At 35.3% G+C, this 27,016-nt stretch overlaps 2 protein-coding genes across 9 annotated transcripts in view; one reads left to right on the forward strand and one right to left on the reverse strand.

Moving 5' to 3' along the window:
* The window catches only part of LOC127949439 (B-cell receptor CD22-like), a 336,416-nt gene that overhangs the window by 14,009 nt on the left and 295,391 nt on the right, over positions 1–27,016 (forward strand). The gene's annotated exons all lie outside the window — the stretch shown is intronic.
* The window catches only part of LOC127949492 (polymeric immunoglobulin receptor), a 60,880-nt gene continuing 49,418 nt past the window's right edge, over positions 15,555–27,016 (reverse strand). For 3 of the 8 annotated variants that reach the window (XM_052546850.1, XM_052546853.1, XM_052546851.1), the window contains exons 3-7: positions 22,824–23,156; positions 17,757–17,843; positions 17,563–17,658; positions 17,319–17,365; positions 15,555–17,240 (exon numbers count right to left, since the gene is read on the reverse strand). In XM_052546850.1, coding sequence (XP_052402810.1) covers positions 16,929–17,240; positions 17,319–17,365; positions 17,563–17,658; positions 17,757–17,843; positions 22,824–23,156 — 875 coding nt within the window. In that variant the 3' untranslated portion in view covers positions 15,555–16,928. Of the gene's footprint in view, positions 17,241–17,318; positions 17,366–17,562; positions 17,659–17,756; positions 17,844–22,823; positions 23,157–23,674; positions 23,993–24,132; positions 24,294–27,016 lie in introns of those variants that run through there. The other 5 variants (XM_052546856.1, XM_052546855.1, XM_052546857.1 and 2 more) reach the window with 4 other exon arrangements.

Consider the following 27,016-nt stretch of genomic DNA (forward strand, 5'->3'; position numbering starts at 1 on the left):
ATATGTGTACATATATGTACATATATGTGTATATATATGTGTATATATATGTGTACATATATGTACATATAATATAGGAAAAATGCCAATTTTATATATGTCACATATATTAAAAACCTATATCAAAACCTATATTGAAACATATATGTTTATATAGATTTTTTCCATGTCGGGCATAATGGACTGTTTTATAAAATCATTCAAAGTGGCATAGGGGGTAAAATATATGACTTAATTAAAAACATGTATAACCAAAATAAATGTGTAGTAAAAATTGGCCAGCAAAGGACAGAGTATTTTCCTCAACAGCGAGGAGTGAGACAGGGCTGCTGCCTCAGCCCGACCTTATTTAACATATATATCAATGAACTGACAGATCTACTGGACCAGTCCAACAGTCCAGGACTACAATTACACCACACAGAGGTCAAATATTTACTGTATGCAGACAACTTACTAATTCTGTCTAAAACACCAGAAGGTCTCCAGAAAAACCTTGACATTTTACCTAAATACTGCCAGGATTGGGCCTTAGACATCAACATCCCAAAAACTAAGATTATGATATTTCAGAAAAAGCCCAGAAATCTAGAACATAAACATTTATTTACTTTAAACAACAAAACACTTCAACATACTTTACTATACTTATATTGGTCTGGTTTTAACTCCCACTGGAAATTTCAAATTGGCAATTAAAAAATTACTTATAAAAGCCCACAGGGCACTACACGCTATACGCATGATTTTTTTTTTTTTTTAAATAAACATCCCCATCAGAATCTGGACAAAGATCTTTGATAGTGTGATTCTGCCCATTGCCCTGTACGGAAGCGAGATCTGGGGCCCAGCGAGTAACTCCAGCCATAAAGACTGGAACAAACACCCTTTAGAAGCTCTGCATGTGGAGTTCTGCAGAAGCATCCTTCACGTGCACAGAAACACTCCTAATAACGCCTGCAGAGCCGAGTTAGGCCGTCTTCCCCTAAACTTCATCATTAAAAAAAGAGTTTTAAAGTTTTGGATCCACTTAAACTCTCTTTCGGAAGATTCTTTTCATCATAAAGCACTTATAACTAAAAAAAAAGAGTGCTCAAAAAAGTAATCTTTGTGTAATGGTTTCAGAGCTGACTAACAAAGCACTCGATATCACCAATCCTGAAAAACATAGCAGAATCAAGGAAATTATGAATGAAAAGAAGGAGACATACATACAGTATTGGGAAGAACAAACCAAAGACCAAAGTCGTCTCCAGTGTTTTCTGAAACTCAATAGAGACTACAGTATGGCTGACTATCTGCTCTCAGTCAGGAATATAACACACAGACAGTTACTGACCAAGTACAGACTGAGTGACCACCAGCTGGCCATAGAGAGAGGACGACACAGAAAGAGCTGGTTACCTAGAGAAGAGCGAGTCTTTAACGAGTGTAGATCAGGATCAGTTGAGACTGTGACAAATACACATCTCTGAGAGACTCACTGTACAGTCAAATACAGCAGAACACTCCTGAGTTCCAGTCACTCCATGAACATGACAAATTAAGAATATTACTGGGTGAAGGACCTGTTTCCTCTGTGGTAGCACATTGTATTTACAAATGCCACAAATTAAGAGGAAAAGAGTGAACACATCTACATTAGCAGTACCATCAATGTTTATACACAGCAAAATCCCCAGTGTTAATTTAACACTCTGAGTGTGGACTCATATAAACACTGAAGCAGTGTTAAAAGTAACACTGAAGCAGAGTTTTTTTTTTTTTATTAAAGAATTTTAATTTTAGGCACACACAGATAACAAGAATCAGCGTATGAATCTCAACAATGGTGACAAACAGCATATTCAGATAAACAGACCAACTCTGAAAATCACAAAACTTGATACTAAAAATGAACATAAAAACAGCAAAAGTAAAATATAGTTAGAATAAAAAGTTAAAAAGACAGTTCAGCTCATAATTTATTCATGCCGCAATGCATGATGGGAGCCATGGATGAGTTTTTATTGGCTACAACATGCTTTTTTGATGGTCACCGTTGTTGTGATGCTCACGCTGATTCCTGATGTCTGTGAGTCTAAACAAAAGATTTCTTTTTTTTTTTTTTTTTACGTAGAACTAACTATTAAAAACATGTCATACTATGTCAGAAATGCTGGGTCGCTTACTTTTCTTTTTCACTTAATTTATGTATGCAGTAAAGAAACTTAAACTCAGGCATTCAGGTCACTCTATAACAAATAGCTCAAATCACAATCAATGGCACACATGATCGCCTTTACTGTGGTCTGTCTGTATGATATAATTCAGTCACCACAGCCACATAAAATCTAAAGTTAATAACTGAAGGGTCAAGATCCCAACTAAAGCAAACACTGACCACTATAATGGTGACACACAAATTGTGATTTTCTCGTTTGTGATTCTGCTTGTTAACATCAGGTGTCTTCAATAATGGTCAATCATAACTCAATTAACTTCTTAATTATCTCATTAACTTCAACTCTGCTTCAGTGTTACTTTTAACACTGCTTTAGTGTTTATATGAGTCCACACTCAAGAGTGTTAAATTAACACTGGGGATTTTGCTGTGTAGAAATGTAAATGGATGTATTTTACATGTATTTTTATTTTTTTCTTATGGATATATATTATATGTATTTTTGTTTTGTTTGTTTCTATTCTGCTATGTACAGTGCTTTGGCAATATGTACCTATGTATGTCATGCCAATAAAGCAATATGAATTGAATTGAGAGAGCGAGAGAGACAGAGAGAGAGAGAGAGAGAGATACCAAAAGTTATTATTATTGTATATTCAAACTCAATCAGCTGAACAAAAGATCTTAAGTTGGGAGACATGTGACCTTACTCAGTGAATTAAGTTAAGTGAACTAATTCATTTAAAAGTTGAGTAAACTCAAAAAAGTTGTGCAAATTACCTTGTAATTTTAAGTTAAGTCAACTTTTTTTTTTTTTTTTACAGTGTAAAACTGATAAGAAAACAGTTCTTCATTTTTAAAATTCAGTTTTCTGGGAAGAAGAACCCATTCATACAATATTATAGACAATAATGGAAATTATCACGGATGTCAGATAAAACCTCTACCTCTATCATCTGCACTAATTTATACACTTACTGGAAGAAGATGCCTTTATCTGACTGGAATGATGAGACATGCAATAAAACAGCTGTAAATTACAGTCCATAAAGTTGTTAAACTGCTCCACCCGAGATAAGGTAATGTCTTACACACAGTAATGATGCATTTGCATACCGAAACTGAAACCATCCATATATTATTGATATTCATATGTGAATTTACAGTTACTTGTAAACTGGGATGTTACAATTTACATTATGTCACCAAGCTTCTTTAAATAGACCTACAGTTTGGGCAAATGTTGGTCAGAAACCCCTGCGGCACATGCTGATTGTTCTCCCGAAGGACCTTTTATCACTTAAATCACACTCTGATCGTTCAGAAGACTGTTTTAGGATTTGAGAATATTGCCAAATCAGATCAGTGCTTCAGATTAAGGTAAGCTTGTAAGTCATGGGTTGTGGGAACAGCAGGGAAGGATGCGAGAACTGTGAGGACAACTGTGATAACAGCTGCAGCTGCGGATGTCATGACACCAGTGGGGAAGAAAACCTTGAAAAGTGCATAAAGTGTATGAAAACCTTTCGAAAGTGCCTGAAACGCATGGAGGATTGTCCTGACATCATGGATCAGCTGGGACAATGCTTTGGATGTGGTTCAGAAGAGTGAGTAACATTTGATTTATAATCAATCTATTAATCACTGCTTCTCACAATATGACATTTTCTTAAACTCCCTCTGGACTGAGAAACGTTAATCAATGTTTATTAAAAATGAAAGCAAAATTTGTGCCTAACCATGAGTTCTTATTACACCTTTAACAGGCCATTTAACGCAGTAACAACAACAACATCAATAATAATAATAATAATAATAATAATAATAATAATAATGATGGAGACAATATACAGTTTTTAGTGGGAAAAAAATCAGCATCATTACGACTCAAGGATTGATGTCACGATTAAACTTCATTAAACTTGTTTAAATGTATTCTTTAAACAAGGGGGAAAGACAATTTCTTAATTAAGAAAATAATTATAAATTATGTAATATATAGGAAACACTCTCTTGTAAGATTTTAAGGATTTTTAGTGTAAGGTTGATTTTTTTTTTACTTTAAAGGAAAAATAATATAGTGTGTGTATACCTATAATAATTATTATTTTTTTCCTAAGGGAAACTGAGTGATCATGATTCTGGAGGCGATGCAGCGTTCAGGACGGGTTACAGATCCAGCGGAAAGGAACATCCTCCTGCTAATAAAGACCATGTTATCTGTACAAACATATTTGCAGCCAGAAGTCCAGAATGAACAAAATAGAACATTGATTTAAAGATTTAAAACATTTAAAACTGTATACAGCAAAATTTAAATGTTGTAAATAGTACATTAGTGAAAAATTAACACTGTCAGTGTTTCCCCAATAAACACCTTTGAAAGTGTTTACACCTGAAAAGTGAAGAATCCTCTGTTAAATAAACACTACTGAGTGTTTATGTAAAGCACTACAGAGTTTTATAGAATCACTGAAGCAGTGCTAGAGTTAATGAGGTAATTAAGTGATGATTGAACATTAGTGATGAACAGCTGCTGTTAATGAACAGAATCACTGCAGAAAAGAGAAACAAGAACAGAAACGAGGAGCAGAAGCACAACTACATGAAACATTTTACAGATTCATATAAAAGATTGCTTTAAATAAGTTCAACAAAAACCTGTTAATACAGAAAGCCCTTGACCCTTGTGTTTGGGCTCAAAAAGGATAAAGAGAATCACTCATGCATTTTTTTTTTTTTTTTATGTATTTTGGGCATTACTGTCTCGATTTAACCTCTGAACCAAGTGTTAAATGCAAATGTATAAAACATTTTTGCAACATGTCATCATAAAGATGTTTCATCTCATGTCTTTTGCTCTTACATGTATCTTACATCTTAACGAGAGCCTGTCTCAGACTGTCCGACTCAGATCACATTCAGACAGCAGCAATAAAAACATAAAAAAACATGTATTTTCTCGAGCCTTGAATCTTGAACCTCTTTCCCTCAGATTTCACTCTCAGAATGCATTTAACCAAAACAAAAACTGTGTATCAGCATGCAATGCAGCATGAATAGCTAATGCTCTTTTGATACACTGCAAAAAAATATATAAATAAATAAAATAATAATAAAATAATAATAATAATAATAATAATAATCCACATGCAGTATTTCAACTGCAGTTCATTTGCCTTAAATTAAGAACAGTCAAATTGGCTGTACAAGTTCTTTCAGCGTATATAACATATAACTATAACATATAAAAATTTGTTCATTCTGGTAGAAAAAAATATTAAATCTTAATATTAATCTTATTTTATCCTATTTTATATCTGTTAATGTGAAACCCTATGTTGTCATATTTTTATAGTGTACTTTTTATTTTATTTTTGGTTCACTTTTAGCAGTTTGTGATTCTGGAATAATGTTCAGAGTTGATCATTTTTGTTGTTCAGTGTCACCATAATGTTTTGTATGTAGAGGACTGATATCTGTGCATCATTAGGTGATGCTTAAAATCCTCTATAACAAGATAATTTCACATTGTTCACAGATGTATCTTAGTATTACATTCATTGTTGTGAAAAAACCATCATAAATTAATTATGAGTTACTGGTAATTATTTATGCTTAAACAAAGCTAAAATAAAATCATTATATGCATGCTTAAAGTAGTTTGACTAAATTAAATCAACCAGTTAGCTTATTTCAGATTCTTTATTGTCATCGTTTTAAGACGTCTTCATTATTTCAAATCTTATGATCATGAATTTGAATGTGATATACAATATCTAAATCCAAAGTAAATGGAGCACTAATCACCATTTAAACAATTCAATGTCTTACTGTCACAGTTATGTTCTGCTATGTGGTCTCTTTTATAGTCAGTTCTTTTATCTTCAATTTCTGTTTCTCTGCTCTGTTTAGTTTCAGTTTCCTTGGTTGCTGATTATGTTTTGTTTGTTTCTATGCAACTTGCTCTCTGTTCTCTTCAGAACTATCAGCGTACGTGTGACCTGCTGACCAGAGTCCAGGGGGCGTGACCGATTGCACACAATATTACATACATTTTATATATATATATATATATATTACATTTTATATTATCATCTCACACATGGATCTGCATTTTCTATAACGTATTTCTATAATAAAAATACATATCTGATATGACAATATATAATTAGCATCAAACAATATTTTTTTTTTCAGGGATTAGAGATTAAACTGAAAAAAGAAAAATGATCTCACAACCATCAATTAGGTGGCGATATGCACTAAACATGTAAATGACCATTGAACAAAAGAAGAAGAAAGAATCCGCATCCTCCTCAGCATCCATTTCCACAGGGACTCGTCATCACAGACACACTGGGAGTGAAAAACTGCCCTGGATTTTCTCCAAAATAGACAATATTACAGCATTCCTGTCACATTTATGGCAAATAACACCACAAGACCCATTGTGACCCTGCTAACAAAATCATTAGAAAACATCACTGAAATTTGAATGATTTCCATTACAAATACCACTACAAACCATCAACTTTTAACCATTAAAACCATTAAATAATTGTATCATGTAGTGTGTTACATTAGGATATACATTAGGATTTAGTGGTTTTAACAAAAGCCACCAACACAAAGCGACAAATTAAAAGCAGAGACCAACAGTAACCACTACAGTTTCCAGTAAAACAAATAAAATTATCTGGTCATTATATCCAGTAACACCATTACAAATAATGTGGTTTTCTTTTTCTTTTCTTTTTTTCAGTAGGGGATTTAAATAAATATATTACTGTATGAACTAAAATACTTGAAATCTATAGAAAGAGCAGAATGTTACATGGCCTTAAATTGAAACAATTTAATTTAAGTGTTTTTAAGGACCCGCGGAAACCCTATGAACAAACGGTTCTGTCATGCATTTTGAAAAAAAAATAATAATATTTTGTTGACTATGCATTTTTTGAGGCAATTTGAGGCAAGTGCAACTCTGGCATCCTCGCTGTTTGTGCGTAGTAATGAGATGGCGGTTTAAATAACAGATTTCCAAACAACCCCAAACATATAAGTATCCACTTGAACCTGTTTACATTAGAGTGCATGTCCTACTATACTGAAATTAATATGGCGAGCAGCTGGGAACCTCTCCTAGTTGGAGATGGCATTGACATTATAAACTGAAAGCAATCTTTACAATACTTACATTTCATATATTTTAAAATTGATCTTTTGTCCCCCTTTTGTCGGCTGTCAGCGTCACTTTATCTGACACTTTTTCTTTGATGATGAACCAGCAGGCCGACAGCCAATGGATGGATGGCTATTCTGGACTTCTCCAGAACCTCCAGATGGCCACTCTGCCCCTGCTCATTATTTGTCTCTCTGTTGAGAATGTCTTGAGGCTTAACTAGCAACATACTCTGGCTGCATCCTAAAACTTGGATCACAGTACTCTATCTGTCAAACAAACTAAAACCGAAAGCACAATATGGCTTGATCCCTTCATTAATTCTGTTTGCACTGCATGTTTCTAAGCACACACAACACACAGGTGATCAGCTCGTGCTCCGGGGTTTTCTGGGCCTCAGAATTCTTCTTCTTCTTCTTCTTCTTCTTCTTCTTCTTCTTCTTCTTTGAGTTTTAATGGCGCTTGCATCCAAGAGTGTTGCATTACTGCCATCTTTTGGATTATTCTCCAGCAATGTTATTCCAGTTTACTTCCTCCTGCTTGTTTTCCTCTGTAATATATTCCTAATCAAACCCGTTCTTATTAAGAAATTACAAATAATTTTCTTGCTTTGTCTAATCACTCCACTTTGCAGTATATCTTTAAAGGGGGGGGGGGGGTGAAATGCTCGTTTTCACTCAATATCCTGTTAATCTTGAGTACATATAGAGTAGTACTGCATCCTTCATAAATCCAAAAAGTCTTTAGTTTTATTATATTCATAAGAGAAAGATAGTCTGTACCGATTTTTGCCGGAAAAACACGACCGACTGGAGGCGTGACGTGTGGGCGGAGCTAAAGAATCACGAGCGCGAATAGGCTTTTGCGTTGAGAGCGTTTGGAAGCTGTGACATTACCGTGAGGGAAAACCCATCATCCAAAACAAACCATGGCTTGCAGTCAGATTCAGCCGTTTATTTATGATCCAGAATCAGATCCCGAGGCTGAAACCGAAGGAGAGCAGCAGCAGCAATGACTCGCTCCGAGTGGGGCTCGAACCCGGGTCTCTGGCATGGGAGGGGACACACTAACAAGGAGGCAGAGATATTTGAAGCAGTTTTACTCACCGCCTGCGGTTCCAACACACGATCGTGACCTTTTTTCCTTGGGATTGCATCATCCTTAAGAAATAAACGATACGCAAATCCGTCGTCAAACTGGGCCTTGTGAACAAGCATCTTCGAAATGCAGGGAACAAACAAAAACACTTGCACAACTCCGTTGATGCTCTGTAAAAATAAACTCCATCCACTGGTCCCTTAATGCTGTTTTTTTTTTTTTTTTGGTAATCTGTGCAGGGTTGTCTTGCCCTGGCAACCAAAAACACACTTCTTTTGTGACTTTTCGCGACGCTCTCGCTCTGATCAGTGAATCGCTCTGATCAGTGAAATGTCTGTGCTGCTCAGCCTCGCTATACGGGAGCGCGCGCTCTTCCGGCAGAAGTGCGTCAGGACCCATATAAGGAAATTCCGCTCCATCTAACGACACAGAGCCATACTCGAAAAAAAACTTTCCGAAACTTGTAACAAACCGGAAGGAGTATTTTGGGAACAAAAATACTCCTTCAAATGTACAACTTAATTTTTGAAACTTTGTCCATGTTTAGCATGGGAATCCAACTCTTTAACAGTGTAAAAAATAGCAATAGCATTTCACCCCCCCTTTAATATATGTCTCTGCCAACCCATCTTTCCTTAATTATTCCTGAATATTTATCCTATGCTCTTCATATCTTAAATTTAACTAACCTTTAATAGCAAATTAAAAGTGTTCCAAAAATGTTCTATTATCCCAATGTCTGACAATTTTCAAAAAAAAAAAAAAAAAGACAAACAGTAGGATGTTTCCCTATAATGTGTAATGTACTATTTGAATCACTGTGTCCTATTCTCTTGTCATCACTATTACTTCTCCCCTAGTCCCTGCCCAATTCCTCTCTGTACCAAACTTTATTTTGAATGGCATAAAAATGTCTTCCTTTAGCTTCTCTGTCAAACTGATGTTGCCATTCTCTCATGGCTTCAGATCTTTATATTTACTTTAGTATTCTCTTATTTAATTGCTTGTTTAGCTAATTTATCCACTCTCTCATTGCCCAAAATCCATATATGAGCTGGAGTCCCGATCAGTCGAATGTCATTACATTTTTCCTTTACTTTTGTCTATATTGTCAATATTGCATATAACAGGTTCTGATGGCTATTGGACATACCTGAGACTGTACAGTGCTGACAATGAATCACTTCCAATTAAAACTTGAATTATTTTGTCCTCCTTTCTTATCCATTCTAATTCCATCATGATAGCATATAACTCAACTGTAAACACATTCAGATCATCTGTGGTGATTTGCTTTCCTCACCTGCTTGATTATCTATAAAAAATGGCTGATACAGTCCTTCTTGTTCCAAGATCTTTCGACCAACCTGTATACATTTGAATATAGTCTCTATAATTATCATGCACATATCTGTCTAAGCTACAAGGTCTAAACTACTATTTACTGTTTTGATTTGATGTAATTTAAAGTCAACTTACATAATTTCAGTCTTCTATACTGGAAAGTCAGGCCAATCTTCACTTGGGCAGAACTGTTTTCTCTCACTCCCTAATCTCTAGCTGCCTCATCTCCTATCCGTCCAAAACTAAACTTTGGCACCCTTTCCTTTTCCCAGCTAGCTTGCAATACTCTAATAGTAGGATCCCTTACGAAAATAAGTTTATTCAAGTGTGCTATAAGTATACTTCTATTAAAAATAGGAAAGTATACTTTTAGTTTACTTTTTATGTACTTCTCAGAAATGCTCTTTATATACTTCTCAGAAATATACTTAAAATTACCTTTAAGTATACTTGACTTATACTTACAAAAAGTCTAAATATATTTGAGCCATACTCCTAGAATCTGTGTTTTCATTGTTTTATGGTAGAGGGTGCTAGTATGCATCTTCTGTACAACATTTTCAAAAATACACAAGTGAAGAAGAAAAAGAAACACCACCCAGCAGGCACAGTACATCAATGTGACGTCAGGAAGACGCTGGACTCCAACTAGTCCAACGTCAGTCAGACGTCTTATTTTGGTTGAAAATTGAAAAATGACGTCTAAACCCAACTTTGTTTGATGTCAAACTCCGACATCAGACAGACGATGAGTTTTGGTTGGAATAAGCACCACACTGCAAAAATGGGTGAAATGCATGGCAGCACATTAAATATCTCAAGATCTCAGCAGAGGAGGATTAAACAACTCCACAAACAGCGTTACCAGCTTCACGTATTACTAACCAGACTGACTTTATTTCTGTCAGACGTCTACAAAAGCTCTTATTTAAAATTAACAGAGGTTTAACTCTAATGTGTTTAATTTCCATAACAGCATAACAGTTAAACACCATACATGCGATTAGTGTTTCCATTAGTTGAGCTCTTAACACTTATTATATGTTTTGGCTATTGTGACAGTTTGTATCTCGAGCACATTTGCAACATTAAAGAAAGCTAAAGTGACATGAGATCAAGTGATGGCTGTTACCTGTTAATGGTTTTATAATCATCATGAAATAACCTGATTTGCTGACGTTTTTAAATCTAACAATTATGTTGTTCCATTAGTACATTCATATTACAAACCCATGAGCTCAAAAAACTTAACCTATGGTGACACACACAGAGATCAACAATCAGCGTATGAATCTCAACAATGGTGACATGCTTCATGCAGCAATGCATGCTGGGAGCCATGCGTTTTATACTATGGTGGCTCCCAGCATGCATTGCTGCATGGAGAATGTCACCATTGTTGAGATTCATATACTGATTATTGATTTCTATGTGTCTCGAAAGCTTTTTCTCCCAAAATGTATTTAAAAATAAAAATTCAGAATGTCTGATCTGAGGGAAGAAATATTTTCTCTTGAATATTGTTCAGTAATAATAAATAACCACTTTGGATCAATGACGATAAAAATAATTTTCCTCAATCATTTTTCTTCATGATGATGAAAACTATATCACCTTATCTTTGTTTATGGCTCCTTTTATAACAAATTATGTGTTTTGGTAAACACTATTTCAGGAACCACAAACACACTAAGCCAAGAGTCAAACTACCCAACTAAAGCAAACACTGATCACAATAATGGTGACCAAACATTTTCAAATAAAACATCAACATCTAAACCTCTGTTAATTCTCAAAAATAACTTCTGTAGACGTCTGACAGAAATAAAGTCAAACTGGTTAGTAATAAGTGAAGCTCGTAATACGTGTACTGCCATGCATTTCACCATTTTTTTATGTTTTTTGTTTTTTTTTTGGGGGGGGAGGGGTTGTGTATTCCAGTCAAAATTCAGCATCTGCCCAACATTGGAGCTTGACGTCAAACAGTCGTTGGATTTAGACGTCAACCCGATTTTCATTTTCAACCAAAATCCAACATCTAACCGCTATTATTATGTTTGAGATATCAATCACTGGTCGATGACCATAATGTTTGTATAAACTGTAGGTAACAACTGGAAAAATGTACATCTAGGTCATAAAAAAACAATAATACCTACACTTAAATATTTTCTTCTCAGCGATGTCATCAATTGCTCTTGAGCGAAATCTCCTCATCCGTTGTCTTACAAGTAAAAGTACAGTACACTTACAAGTAAAAGTAGCAAACTTTGAGCACACTACTAGTTTACCTCTATGTTTGTAGTTTGTACTGCAATTATACTAAAAGTGAACTTATAGGTATACTGATAGTTTACTAATTAAATACATTGTACACTTTGAATTATAGCCTCAGTAAACTACTAGTTTAGTAGTTTTATACTGCAAGTATACTCATAAGTTTTCTTTAAGTGAACTTTACATCATACTTTATGTAAGTACACCACTATGTCGCTATTTAGGTTTTAATTTGTATATATTTTGTTATATGAATATCTGAACATATGAAATTGAATATGAATATACAATATCTAGATCCCAAGTAAATGTAATCACCAAGTAATCACCATTTAAACAATTAAATGTCTTACTGTCACAGTTATGTTCTGCTATGTGGACTCTATTTTATAGTCTGTTCTGTTATCTTCAGTTTCAGTTTCCTTGGTTTCTGATTATGTTTTGTTTGTTTCTATGGTTACAAATCATCATCGCCTGTCTAGTGTCTCAAAGTGAAAGCAATATGTGTCTGACTTCTGGTAACCTGCTGCTTCTTCACAGAGATACATTGTACAAACAAGGACAAACAGCACTAAATTTATCTTAAACTTCTTTATGATGCTATGACATAAAAATGTCGATACGTGCAATTAAGACTGTAACGCTCATTCCAGTAACATAAACAATAAAACAATAAATCAATTATCATTATCCATTTGGAGCTCCACCACATGGCAGTAGATTTTCTGTTAAGTGGTTTTATTAGTTTATTCATTATGATTTTTCATGCATCTGTAAATGCCTGTGTGAGATGATCTTTAATCCCATAAATGCACACATTAAAATCTCCAGCATTCAGTTTGTGAGTGTTAAAGTAGTGGGACCAACCCTGTTCCTGGGGGGTATTCCAGAAAGCACATACCCGGATATGGAGGATAAGCAAACAGAGAAAACAGCTCTGGATTCCAAAAATGAAAGTAACTTTCAGGGTGATGCAAAAAAGACTTCAATCCTGGTCAGACGGTGTGGTGGTATTTAGTATGCAAATTTATTCAAAGAATATAGGAAGTAAGACAACAGATTATCTCTTGCAAACAGATTATTAAGTATTAAAATCAGCTTCAAATATAAAGAATACAATTCCAAAATTGATATAGTTTTAAAACCAGTCCATATATGATGGATTTTACTCATCTACGATTAGTAGGGGAGTAACGGTACGTGTATTCGTACCGGACCGTTTTGGTACAGGGCTTTCGGTTCGGTGCACGTGTGTACCGAATGACGGAATGCAATATTTTGTGCGTGGAAAATAAGTACATTTTCGTGTTTCCAAACCAACAATGGCGGAAGTCTCCGCGTTCAGCGCAAATCCCACCCTGCAGCTGATTCTAAGACCGGCGACACACTGGATGCGTGGCGCAAGCGTCTCAGCTGCGTGCGGCTCCTATGTTAACAGGTTAGAACTTGCAGACTGCCTGCGTGAAACGCACATCTCAGGCGCGGCTCGAGCTGCGCGTAAAACTCGTGCATGCTAGAAATTGAACCAACGCCTATTTTTCACGCGACACGCGTGTTGGAAGCGTTTCCAGGCAAAATAGAATAGGAAAATATGTTTATATGTCATTTTGTACACAAATACATATTAATTCATGACACTTTGATGTTTGAAAGTCTATAGGTTGACATAAATTCAGATATAAATGTAATTTAAAAAATAAATGAATTATTATAGATTTTCAAATATTGCACCTGTCAAACATACGTAGTCTATTTTGCCATCAATACTGTTGATGGTGTCCTTTATCAGTAGGCTTTATATTTTTGCTCAACATGAAGTATAGATATTGTTGTCATGAAGACAAGAGCCTGGTCTGTCGGCGGTGTCCCTCTGTCACCTACAGCAGCAGGCACGGCTCGGTTCTGGTGAAGCAGGCCTACAAGCTGGGATTGGTTTGAGACTGAGAGTATTTTATTTAGTGGAGAACTTTGCAGCAGTATTTTAGTTCTAATTATTTTTTTATTTTATATATATTTTATTAAACAGTATGTTAAAAAAGTGCATAGTAATAAACAACCTGCAGTTTAATCTTTGCATTTCTTTCCCTTACTGTACCGAAAATGAACCGAACCGTGACTTTAAAACCGAGGTACGTACCGAACCGTGATTTTTGCGTACAGTTACACCCCTAACTAAAGGTAATCAAACTGTTAGAACAATAATAGAAGGTATATAGATATATCAAAAATCAAACATTACAAGTCAAGGTATCTGATTTGAATAAAACCTGTAAGAAGTTCAAAGTATTCAGTGAGCCCAGAATACAAGAGAAGGTAAAGATGAAAAACGGAGTTCAGCTAGCATAGACTAGACTGAACTCAGTCTTCCAGGGGAGGGGATTGAGTCTCTCTTATAGCCCTCCAAAACAATAAACCTTGTGACTAAACTTCAGCCACGCCTCAAATAGATATAAAAACATTGGTCATATGTCTCCTATCTATCCAAAAATACCAGATGAGCCTTGCAGTCCAGTTTCACTTCCACATTTTGGAAGGTCAAAACATACAGGTTTTGAGTAATGAACCAGGCTCGGAGTTTTTAAAAGCCTCAGGAATCTTTTGCAGGTGTTTAGAGTTAATTAGTTGATTCAGATGATTAGGTTAATAGCTCGTTTAGAGAACCTTTTAATTATATGCTAATCTTTTGAGATAGGAATTTTGGGTTTTCAAGAGCTGTATGCCAAAATCATCAGTATTAAAACAATAAAAGACCTGAAATATTTCAGTTGGTGTGCAATGAATCTAAAATATATGAAAGTTAAATTTTGATAATTACATTATGGAAAATAATGAACTTTATCACAATATGCTGATTTTTTTAGAAGGACCTATATGATCACTGATGTTTTGACTTTGCTCAGTTAAATGCAGGGTTACAAATACCTCAGGAGATTGGCTGTATTGTCTCCCTTATCAAAACCCAAAATGATTAAAACTAACTCAAGATACAGACATGTGGAACTAAAACTCAGACAAACAGAATAATAAAGCTCAAAATATAAACGTTTTGTGGAACTAGATGGAAATCTACTGCATCTTTTTGTTCTATTTCTATATTGATGCAGAAGTCTTCTAAAGTCTGCAAGTCACAAACAAGTATCAAGTCAAATCCCAAGTCCTCAAAGAGTTAAAGTTAATGAGATAATTAAGTGACTAATTAAATGATGGTTGTGCATTAGTGATAAACACCTGCTGTTACTGAGAATTACAGAGGATCAGATGTCAATGTTTTATTGGTTAAAATTATGCCACCATCAGTGTTTGAATTAGTTGTGCTCTTGACCTTTGATTTGTTGTGCTAGATCTCTCTCTGTAGCCTTATATGTGGTGTTGTAGAGATGATAGATGAGAGATATACAGTAAACATATAGGCACAATGAGCTGGTGTTATTATATTCAAAATAACGTGTTTTTTCATAAGTTTAGATTTTTAATAATCGTCCCAGTGAAACTACAGCACACAAAAATTGTACTACAGCATTTACAGAGAATAGATTTTAAATCTGTGCAACACATACAAAAATTTGAACTCCAGTGTTTTTTTAGATACACACATATATCAAGAACCAGCATATGAATCTCTGCAATAGTGACAATCAACTAAATGCTTCATGTTGCAATACATGAAAACTCCCATAATGCACTGCAGTAAGAATAATAATTTGTCACCACTGTTGAGGATCATATGCTAAATGCATAATCCTAGAGAGTTTTTTTTTTCTTAATATTGAAGCAAGAATTAAACTGAGAATTGAAGTTTTTTTTTAAGAATAATAAACTTGAATCAAGATCATAGAGTCATCAAAAGCATATGTTACCTGCTAGTTTGTCTCTGCATTGCACAAATGTCTGCTGTGTAACAGCAGTGCATTTGCTTAAAGCAAATTTATCAAAACTGTTAAATGGTTCAAGAGCCCAAATTAAGCAAATACTCTCCACAATTATGGTGATAAAGTTATTTTTTTTATTTTCCTTCCAACTGATTTCATCAAAGGCTGTGCTTAAAGTCAGTTGTAGTTCTTGTGTTTCTCTTTTCTTCAGTGATGTTGATTGTTAACAGTAAGTGTTCCTCTGGTGAAATCAGCTGCTGAGTTCATGGGTGGAATAAACATATGGCCGGACTTTTACTTTCTGACCCCTGGAGTATCCACCTCTGCTGGTGGCCAAAGAGAGCAAACGAAATGCAGATATATTACAGGCCGAGGTGGATAGTCGGGGCCACTTCATCTACAACGATATGGTTGACTTGATAGCAAATGAATGAAACTATTTAAACTGAACTGAGATGTCATAACTGAATTCGATGATGAACTGCCTTTAACTGTCATTTTGAATTATTGACACACTGTTTTCCTAATGAATGTTGTTCAGTTGCTTTGACACAATTTTTTTTGTTTAAAGCGCTTTATAAATAAAGGTGACTTGACTTGTCAGATCTTGGACATTTCTTTGTCTGCTCTTTGGGACACTAAACAAAAACTCACTAAAAGCCGAAACCAAAGAGAAACATAATTAAAAATATCTCAGGATTAACCACCATAATTTGTTTTGTAATATTTCTATTGTCATATATTTAATATGTAACATTATAGAATGTATTAATATCATATATTAATAGTTTTTTGAAAAAAAAAGTTGACCGCTAATGGTTTTTCATTATGATTAAACAGTTCGCTATAGCTTGCTCATATTTCACATGCATGTCACACAAATAGTTCATACTCTTATATTTACATTGCTCTGACAGATAATAACTAGACATTCTATACAAGAGAGGTTCAGAAATTCTAGATTTAAGCTCATATGGTGCCATCAAGCTCATCAGTCAGTGAGATGATTGACAGCAGCGTATTCACTGTAATCCTGATTATTCCTCAATCTGACACCTTCAGGACAGTCTGCTTTCTTCTGGAAATTCACAACGGAGTAATTCAGATCCTCAGCAGATGTGATGAAGATCTGAGAGTCACCAGTGTCTTTCTGAACTGTAGCGTAAACACAGTCAGGAGAAACAGAAGGGTTTGTGGGTAACTGAGCTGTGGCATAAACACAGTCAGGAGAAACAGAGGGGTTTGTGGGTAACTGTTTGTGAGAGTCTTTAATCTCCTCATAATCACAGCCAGTGTTTGAAACCTGCAGAGAGACAGATAAATTATTTACAGTTCTGTTATGGAAGACTAATATTTATTCAACATATTGTTTTATACAAACCACTTCATGTTTTTCTGCTCCAGTCTGAGATGATGAATCACCGCCTGCTAAAGAAAAGAGTCTAAATTAATAACATTATTATTTTACAGTTCAAAACTGATATATATTTGAAATGTTTTCACACATCATCAAATATCTGTATTTTGTAGCTGTAGCCATTAGGTGGCAAAAGATTCATAGTGAAAACTAAAATAAATTTGAAACCTGATATAAATGTGAGTTTCTGTTTCTAAAGGAGTTTTACCTCGAGACTGATGCTTCTTATAAAGAACCAGTAACAAGACACCAATGATGATCAGAACCAGAAGAACCAGAACCAGAGAGATAATCAGATATAAACCTGAAAACAGATTATAGGAAATAATGGAAATAACTCACAAATCTGGTTAATCTGAGCTCAATATCAGATCATATGTTTATTTTTTAGCACACAAGCACCTTTTAACGTGTTAGGAGACTCTGATGTGATGGTAGATGTAGAAGTGTTGAAAACAGAAGCAGGTGATGATGTCGTTTTCTGAACATCTGTGTCCAAAACATTAACATGAAGAGACAAACTGTTTATTTATTTATTAATTTCTGATTCTTTATTTTTCACACAGATCTTGATATCACATGTCTCAGTAATGTGAAATCCCCAGAGTGTATTTGGTCCCACTCTAATACATAGAGTTGAAGTAGCGCTGAATCACGGTGAAAGCTAATGAGATAATTAAGTGATTAATTAAGTGCTGATTGAGAATTAGTGATGAACAGCTGCTGTTAACAAACAGAATCACTGAAGAAAAGAGAAACACAAGAACTACTACAACTGACTTCAGACACAGACTTTGATGAAATCAACTGAAATAAAATACATTAAATCTCCATCTCCACTTATTAATAACCAGACTGACTTTATTTCTGTCTGATGAATGCAGAAGTGAGAATTATCAGAGATGTAAATGTTGATGTTTTATTGGTTAAAATGATGCCACCATCATGGAGATCAGTGTTTGCTTTAGTTGGGCTCTTGACCCTTGACGCTTGTGTTAGATGTCTTTTTACAGCAATGCATGTGTTGTTAAAAAGTAGTGACGTTAGCACTATATGATGAGAATATGGTTATACAAACAGCTTGATCCTCTTAAGATGTCTTGCCCCTTTAAGACTTGTTGCCATTTTATCATTGCGCAGCAAAGTTGAACAAAAAAAACATGAGCCGATCCAATAAAAGCATGATATGTGTGCATGCATCCTGTAAGTGAGTTGTTCTTGTTAAATTATGCTTAATATTGAGATTAAGTTGGAATCTTGCCGGTATTTGCAGATATGATAATCATTTTCTATTGATTGTGCGTGCATAACCAGCGTTTGTTTACATGCACGTTATGCATATATACCATGATATTTTACAATTGCTTTATTTCTACTGTTCTCATGTTCTACATTGAGATAGACTGTTTTTAGTTAATCTGTTTATTGTGAATTGCAAGTATAAGTGTGTTAATGAAGATTATGTGGTAAAATTACCTATTCAGATGCTAATATGCCAATCCATTGAGCTGTAGCATTTCACTTATTTTCAGTAATATTGCTAGTAATGTTAACTTGTTGGGTTTGAAATCTGTATTATTCACCTTATTGTATTTGTTATCTTTATACAGACCAAACCTATTACATGCTCCATGGTAAAGTTAAGTCCTCAAAGAAAAAACTGTTGTCGATTGAGTCTGACTGGACTACCAGTGCAAGTGATCCCTTCCACAGTATTTTATTGATAACTCACATTCCAAATCCTACAATAGCTGTTTTAATTTAACACTGTTTAGGGTGGGACTAAACATACTCTAAGCAGTGCTGATTTAACTCTGTTGGTTTTACTGATATCGTTCATACACCATCTGTCCTGAATTAATGTTTGCTAAAACAGACACTCAGAAAACAAAACCGCAGCTGGTTCATTTTAGTGTTTGCAATTAATGCTGGGTACACACCAAAAGATAATCGGGCTGATTTTGGTCCGATTTCCCCCCTTCCGACAATCCTAGCCATGTCCCGATTATCTTGATCAGGGCCGTGCAGAGACCTTTGGAGGGGCAGGTGCTCAAAGTGTAAAAGGGGCACATGGAACAAGGCTTTAAAAGGCGCTGTTCAAAATATCAATACAGCAATATATTGTGATGCATTCCTTGCGGATTCATGTATCGATATGGATGGTTATTGATACAGCAGCAAATGCTTTGATGCAAAGAAACAATAGAGAAGACAATTTTAAGTTTAAAATAATAATAGCTCTGGGATTAGAAACTGAAATGTCTTAAATTGTCCCAACCTGATGGCTGTTTCTTCTCTGTTTCAGCATTAATCTATTATTTTAACCATCACTACTATTCTTGCACCTAATCAATAAGTCCACCTTAAATATTGATACAAAACATAAAAAAACTGATCCACTGGAATATAGTGATTAATATTATTATTACTGTTGTAGTTGTTATTGTCTAAAATTGAACACCTTTGCAATGTAAACAAATGACAGGCTACATTTGTTATTCATCTCCTTCATACTGCACTTTGATGTCAGGTATATTATGCATTTTTTATTGACACTGATATTTTTACATTTATTTCCAGAGAGATATTATTGAGTTTACAGGCTAAAGTGGTCTTGCTGTTGAAAGCACTGTTGCTATTGTAGAAAAAATATATATTTGCGTCACATTTAAAATATAATTATATAATTAATTCCTGAATTGTTTTTATTTTTATAATGGTAATTCAGAGAATGAGAAAACCTGAATAAGCCTAACCAGTGTTGTGATAATTATTTTTAAGGCACTCAACGTGTTAAAAAATAAATAAGTACTGTAATATAATAAAAGTTTAGTCAAATAACATAAAAAAGACCAGACCCTTCGATGCCTGTGAAACTTTTCTCCCTCAAACAGCTAACGTTAGTGTTACTTTTACACTACAGGCTACACACAGCAACATATCTGCATGTTCTCACATCACATCGTTCTTGTAAAATAATAATAAGTAAATAAACATCAAAATCACTTCGCTGAGAATGAAACACCACTTACCAGCTGCCACGGTTCTGAAAATATACAATTAAAAATGCGCGTGCGGCCTGAGGAATTTTCCCGGTCAGGTGAAAGGTCATCATATTGGTCATTTTATTTACGACTAAATTATTATTAATAAATTGTAATAATATAATGATTGGGCGTTGACAAAAGGGTATGTTATTACAAAAAAAAAAAATAGAGGAAATTTTGCTTTGACAAAAGGGCACTTTTGGGGCAAAGGAGCAGGTGCTCAAGTGAACCGCGGTTCTTTCGGACAATTCGATCAAATAAACCAGTTGAAAAAAAAACGGTTCACCGGTTCTTTTGCGCTCGATGTAATGTCATTAGCGATGACTGTCCTTAATTCAAGCCTTCAGTTTACCGGCGCTTATAACATAAGCACAGAATCAATTCAGAATCATTCACCAAAAGAACCAGTTCTTTTCAGACGAGCTGTGAGTCAGTCTGCTTCAAACTGAATCACACATGTGCAGTATCATCAGCTCAATGAGCGCTTCAGAACTCCTGACCTGATATTTAGATATACTATTCTTCAATAAATATATTTGTTTGACAGGGAAGCTGTGCGCAAACAGGAATATACATTATTTTTTCAAAAAAAAAAAAAAAAAAAAGCACCCCAGAAAAAAGGGCACTTTCTCTCCAGGAATAAAAAGGGCAGGTGCTCAAGCCCCCTTTGATGTCTATGTGTGCACGTGCCTGATCTTGATGGTTCTACAGATTATCTTATCAGATTTTCCCTTGGTGTTAGGTGTGTTAAGAGTGTCCAAGCTTGATCAGAAGAAAGTTGGAGCCGTCCCGATCGCGAATCGTAAAAAATGTCAACATGTTTAATATTTATAATCAGAAATCCCGATGTGTGGAGGGAACTCCGAGGACAAACGCATGCACGATCTGAAGATTATCACGTGAAACAAAACAATATCATTTTACTTGTACAGACCATCCCCATGACTACACCCAAACCCTTTTATTTTTTTCCCGTGAATTTTCTGTGAAAATCATTCCAAACACTATCATTGCAATTTCTTCCTGCATATCGTCTGCAATGCTTATTCTGAAGTCTTGCGAGATTTTGCAAGATTTCTTTTTTCACATTCGAGACTCTGTTTGAAAATCTGTTTGTGTGTGGTTTGCTGTCTTTGTCACATCATGGCACACCACAACAAAACTAGGATTTTTTTATCCTTATGTGTGTGGTCTATCACATTTTTAAAATCTTATAAGATGTAAAAAAATATTTTGGTGTGTACCCAGCATTAGAAATAAGCACATGAGCAAATTAAGCATGAACATTACAAAATAGCACAAGGGACAGCCAAAAACTAGTAAAAGTGTGGCAAAGCAATAAATCAAAAACTGCACTTCTGCTGCACATCTAAATGGCAATACTGTAGTAACACTGAGGACAAACGATCACCAACCACTGCTGCAATACTGAATGACCACACAGTTTCAAACTGTCTCTAGATGCCCGTTTCCTGCATTCACACACTGCTGTAGCCTTTCGCAAGAAAATAGCTTGTACATACTACAACTACAACTCAATCTAGACTCTAGAGCAGGGACGTCAAACTCAGTTCCTGGAGGGCCAGAGCCCAGCAGAATTACATTCAAACCTAATTAAAAACACCTGATCCAACTAATCAAGTCCTTCAGGCTTGTTTGAAAACTACATGGTATGTGTGCCTCAGCAGTGTTGGGACAAAACTATACAGGGCTCCGGCCCTCCATGAATTGGGTTTGACACCTCTGCTCAAGATTTTAACTGGATTTCCCCAAACAGGACACCTGGTGGTTCACAAAAGAACAGAAAATAATTTATATTTTGATTAAAAGCTGATAATCAAAGTGTGAAAAAAATACAAATTAATTGATCACCAAAAGCAATAAATATTTTATTTACGTAAGCTGAAAAAGTAAATGTGTTGTTAAATTTACTTAATATCTCAGGGGAACTTTTAAAATGTTTAAGGTTAAACATCTCCAGCTAATTATAATATGAATAAATAATAATCCTTTTGTAGACGTCTGACCTAGAAAATTAAACCCACTGCTTGATGGCGTTTTAAGATGTTATATGTTTAAAAAAATTATAATATAAATTTACTGGCAGGACAAAAACACCTGAACAGCTCATGATAAAATTAACCAAATAAATGATTCATTCACATACAGTATAAATAACCACATGAAGAATAAAACAATCAGAAACACTGACCACTGCTTTTGCAGAACAACATTATAATTCTACACAAAACTTGTTTTACTGAATATAAACTGCAGCAGTTTTGCAATTACACTTCCATTTCTGTACACTTCCACTTTTCTTTTCTCAGTCAAGCAGCACAGAATACAGTGATCTGCTGATTGAAAGCTAGATGTGATTTTGAATTATGTTGATTATTATGAGTGTGAGAGTCATCTGTACCAGTGACGGTGACGAGGACTCGTGTGATGAAGCTCTTGTGTCCTGGATCAGACTGAACTCCACACCAGTATTCAGCTGAATGTTGTTGAGTCACATGACTGATGATTCCCGTCAGGAGCTGCTGCTCTCTGTCATCATACAGCTGCATCTGTCCCTCAGCGCTCCATCTTCTGCTCTCCTTCACAGACGTCTCTTCAGCACAGAGATCAGATCCAGATCTCCTGCAGACAAACTTCACATCAGCACTGTGGGATTGTGGGTATCTGCAGCTGATGTTCACAGATCCTCCTGCAGCAGCGGAGAGACTGATGCTCTTCTGACAACAATCAGCTGCTTGAGAGACAAATCAAGTTCACATTAAACACCAGATTCATCAGTTCAGCACAGAAACAGATGCATGAAACTGTAGTCTTCAGAAACTTTGACTGTAATCTTATATTCTCCAGAATCGTTCTCATTCAGTTCTCTGATAAACAGACGTAAGAGACGAGCAGATCTGTCATCATGAACAGAGAATCGACCGTCATGTGTCCATTCTGCTGCTCTGTCAGTGTTTATTAGAGGAAAACATCGATCTGCTCCAGTTTTAGAGATGTGTTTATAATTTTTTATCATGTTTATTGTGTTTTGTCTCATATTTGTAGTTTATAATGATGTTTCCTCCTGAATATCCCGTTACAGAACTGATTTGTTGACCTGATAAACACAAACTCAGATATCAGAGTGTAAAGAATGAAGTCAGTAATGATACTTCATCTTCATTTAAAGATATGTACATGAGTAACAACACAGTCAGTGTTGAGTGTGTGATGTTGATGATCATCATGGGTTTGAGAGTCTCAGTTACTCACCTGTTACAACATTCAGATTCACTTTAGTGTAGGAATCTATTCCTGATCTCTCAACTGCACAGTAATACGTCCCAGAATCCTGTTCTCTCAGATCTCTGATGGTCACAGTGAAAACTGCTGCTGTTGTGTCGTCATACAGAGAGAATCTTCCAGAATCAACCCATTTATCTTTAATATCCGTCTTGATGAGGTCAGAGCATGATGACCACTGTCCTCTACAAAAATACTTGTTCTTGTCTGTATATCTTCTATCATATCTGCATGTGATGCTGACTCCTCCTCCTGAATATCCTGTCACACTGATGGAGCTCAACACACCTACAACAAACCAGCATCTTAATACAACAATCACATATTTATATCAGAATGAACATAGATGAAAGTTTTTCAGAGTGAAATCATGAGCTGAAGTGAAAGTCTGTGCTGTTTCGAGTGATTTACTGAGTTCAGACTCTCACCAGGAATCATCAGCAGAGTGAAAGTCCAGATGATCTTCATTCTTCTCTCTTCTTCAGTGATCTTCTCTGTTGTTAGTAGATTCAGTTCTTCTGAAGCTCTCGATGTGTGTTCAGATGAGTTTTAGTGTTTTTTCCTGGTCACATGTTTAACACGAACAGATGAATGTGACAGAGACGCCCACTTCCTCTGAGAGAGAGAGAGAGAGAGAGAGAGAGAGAGAGAGAGAGAGAGAGAGAGAGAGAGAGAGAGAGAGAGAGAGAGAGAGAGAGAGAGAGAAATAAACAGGGAAGTTAAACTATTATTTCACACATGCTTCAAATGAACATGCAGGACAAGCAGACAGAACAGACACATACAGAAAATGTGATAATTAGTAGCTTTCTTCAGGTACTATATGTAGACTATATTGAGAGACTAAATTAATCTTGGAGAAAGAGAAACATCTGTGGTCAAGATGAAAACAGGTGATAGTTCAGATTATCTGTCTGGCACTGTTTGAAAAGAGTCTATAAAGGCAGAGATCAAGTAAAGTCATTTTTTTATTTGCATATCTCTTTCCACATTCAGTGCTGTTTCGAAGCAGATTTACAATAAAGCACACATTCATATCTAAAGTCTTAAACTGTGGGGAAAAATACATTATTTACACATCAGAAGATACCTACACTCTCAGAAAATAAAGTACATAATTGCACCTTTAGGGGTACAATAGCTTTTCACTGGGGCTGTACCCTTGGCATAGGGTACAAATTTGTACCCTTGTGATTTGTACCTTAAGAGACCAGTTTTGTACAGAGGTGGGAAGTCCAGGGGCCAAAGAGTAAAAGTCCAGCAGCCGATTTCACCAGAGGAACCAAGTCATTCCTTCCAAGTCACAAATGACTCTCAAGTTAAATCCCAAGTCCTCAAAGAGTTAAAGTTAGTGAGATAATTAAGAGACTTATTACATGATGATTGTGCATTAGTGATAAACACCTGCTGTTATTGAGAATTACAGAGAATCAGATTATTTATTGGTTAAAATGATGCCACCATCATGGAGATCAGTGTTCGGTTAAGTTGTGCTCTTGACCCTTAACTCGTTGTGCTAGATCTTTCTCTCTAGCTCGGCATGTGATGAAGTGGAGAAGACAGAACCGTGACATACGAAAAACACTTAGTCACAATAAGCTGGTTTAATTATAGCTCAAATTTGTTATTTTTTTATCACATGTGTAGGTTTTGAATACTTCCAGTGAAACTACAGCATGCACAAAAAATGTTTGTGTAACACATATAGATCTTTTAAAACCAGTGCTTTTTAGACAGACACAGATAACAAGAACCAGCATATGATCCTCTACAATGGTGACAATCAATGAAATACTTCATGTTGCAATACATGAGACTCCCATAATGCACTGCAGTATGAATAATAATTTTCACCACTGTTGAGGATCACATGATATATGTTCATGGCTAAATGCCTAATTCCAAAACATGTTTTTTTTTTTTTCTTCTTCTTAAAGCATTATATGGTGGTATTTGCATAGTGATATTCTTCTCTTTTTTTGTGGAAGTGACATGCAATTAAGTATTTTGACCCATACTCAGAATTCGTACTCTGCATTTAACCCATCCAAAGTGCACACACAGAGCAGTGAATACACGGCATTCCTCTCTAACAACTAAGCCACAAACTCTTCTCTTTAAATGTAAAATCAAGTAATTTTATCAAGATCATACAGACATCAAAAGCATATATCACCTGCTAGATCAAGAGCTGCATCAGCACTGTACAAATATTTGCTGCAAAACAATAATGCAATGGTTTAGAAACAAATTTAAAAAACTGTTTAAAGGCTCAAGAGCTCAACTGAAGCAAATACTCACCACAATTATGGTGTCAGTTTTTTTTTTTTTTTTTTTTTTTTTCCAGGCTGTGCTTAAAGTAATTTGTAGTTCTTGTGTTTCTCTTTTCTTCAGTGATGTTGATTGTTAACAGCAGGAGTTCATCACTAATGCACAATCATCATTTAATTAGTCTCTTAATTATCTCATTAACTTTAACTCTTTGAGGACTTGGGGTTTGACTTGAGACTCCTCTGTGACTTGAAAGGAATGACTTGGTTCCTCTGGTGAAATCAGCTGCTGAGTTCATGAGAGGAACAAAAATGTGGCAGGACTTTTACTTTCTGACCCCTGGACTTGACACGTCTATCTGTAATATATCTGCTTGTTTTACACTCTGCTTTTTGTTGGCCACCAGGTGGTATTGTGAGCAAATTCAGATTCCAGAAATTAACCCTTTTGTGAACCACTTGGCTGAAAATCTTAATGCTTCATGAGGCTTCATCTTGCCATCACTACTTCTATCTTATAATCTCTTGAATATGAAAACACAATAAATCCATTTGTCTTAAAATGGTGCATAGTGCAGAACAAAGTGCAACCATTAAGTTGACCCAACAGGGTACTCTGTATCAATAAGTTAATTAAAAATGAATAAACACAAATAATTAGAAAGAAGGAAATATTACATCTATATAATAAAAAGGGTATACCTGAAAGAAAATGATGCATTTAACTGTTTGGTTACCAACATTCTGCAAAATATCTTCTTTTGTACTCAACAAAAGAAAGGAACTCTTTGAAACAATGAAACTATGAATAGGCACATATTGATTAGGTCAACTGAATTAACCTTGACAAAAATCCTTCATATTCATGAAATTAATGATATTGTTTTAAAATATATGATTATTTAAATACGTATCATTTGTAGGCTACACACAGCAAAATCCCCAGTGTGAATTTAACACTGAGTGTGGATCATATACACACTGAAGCAGAGTTGAAGTTAATGAGATAATTAAGAAGTTAATTGAGTTATGATTGAGCATT

This window comes from Carassius gibelio, chromosome B1 (genome assembly GCF_023724105.1).
Source record: "Carassius gibelio isolate Cgi1373 ecotype wild population from Czech Republic chromosome B1, carGib1.2-hapl.c, whole genome shotgun sequence".
In the NCBI taxonomy this organism is placed as follows: domain Eukaryota; kingdom Metazoa; phylum Chordata; class Actinopteri; order Cypriniformes; family Cyprinidae; genus Carassius; species Carassius gibelio.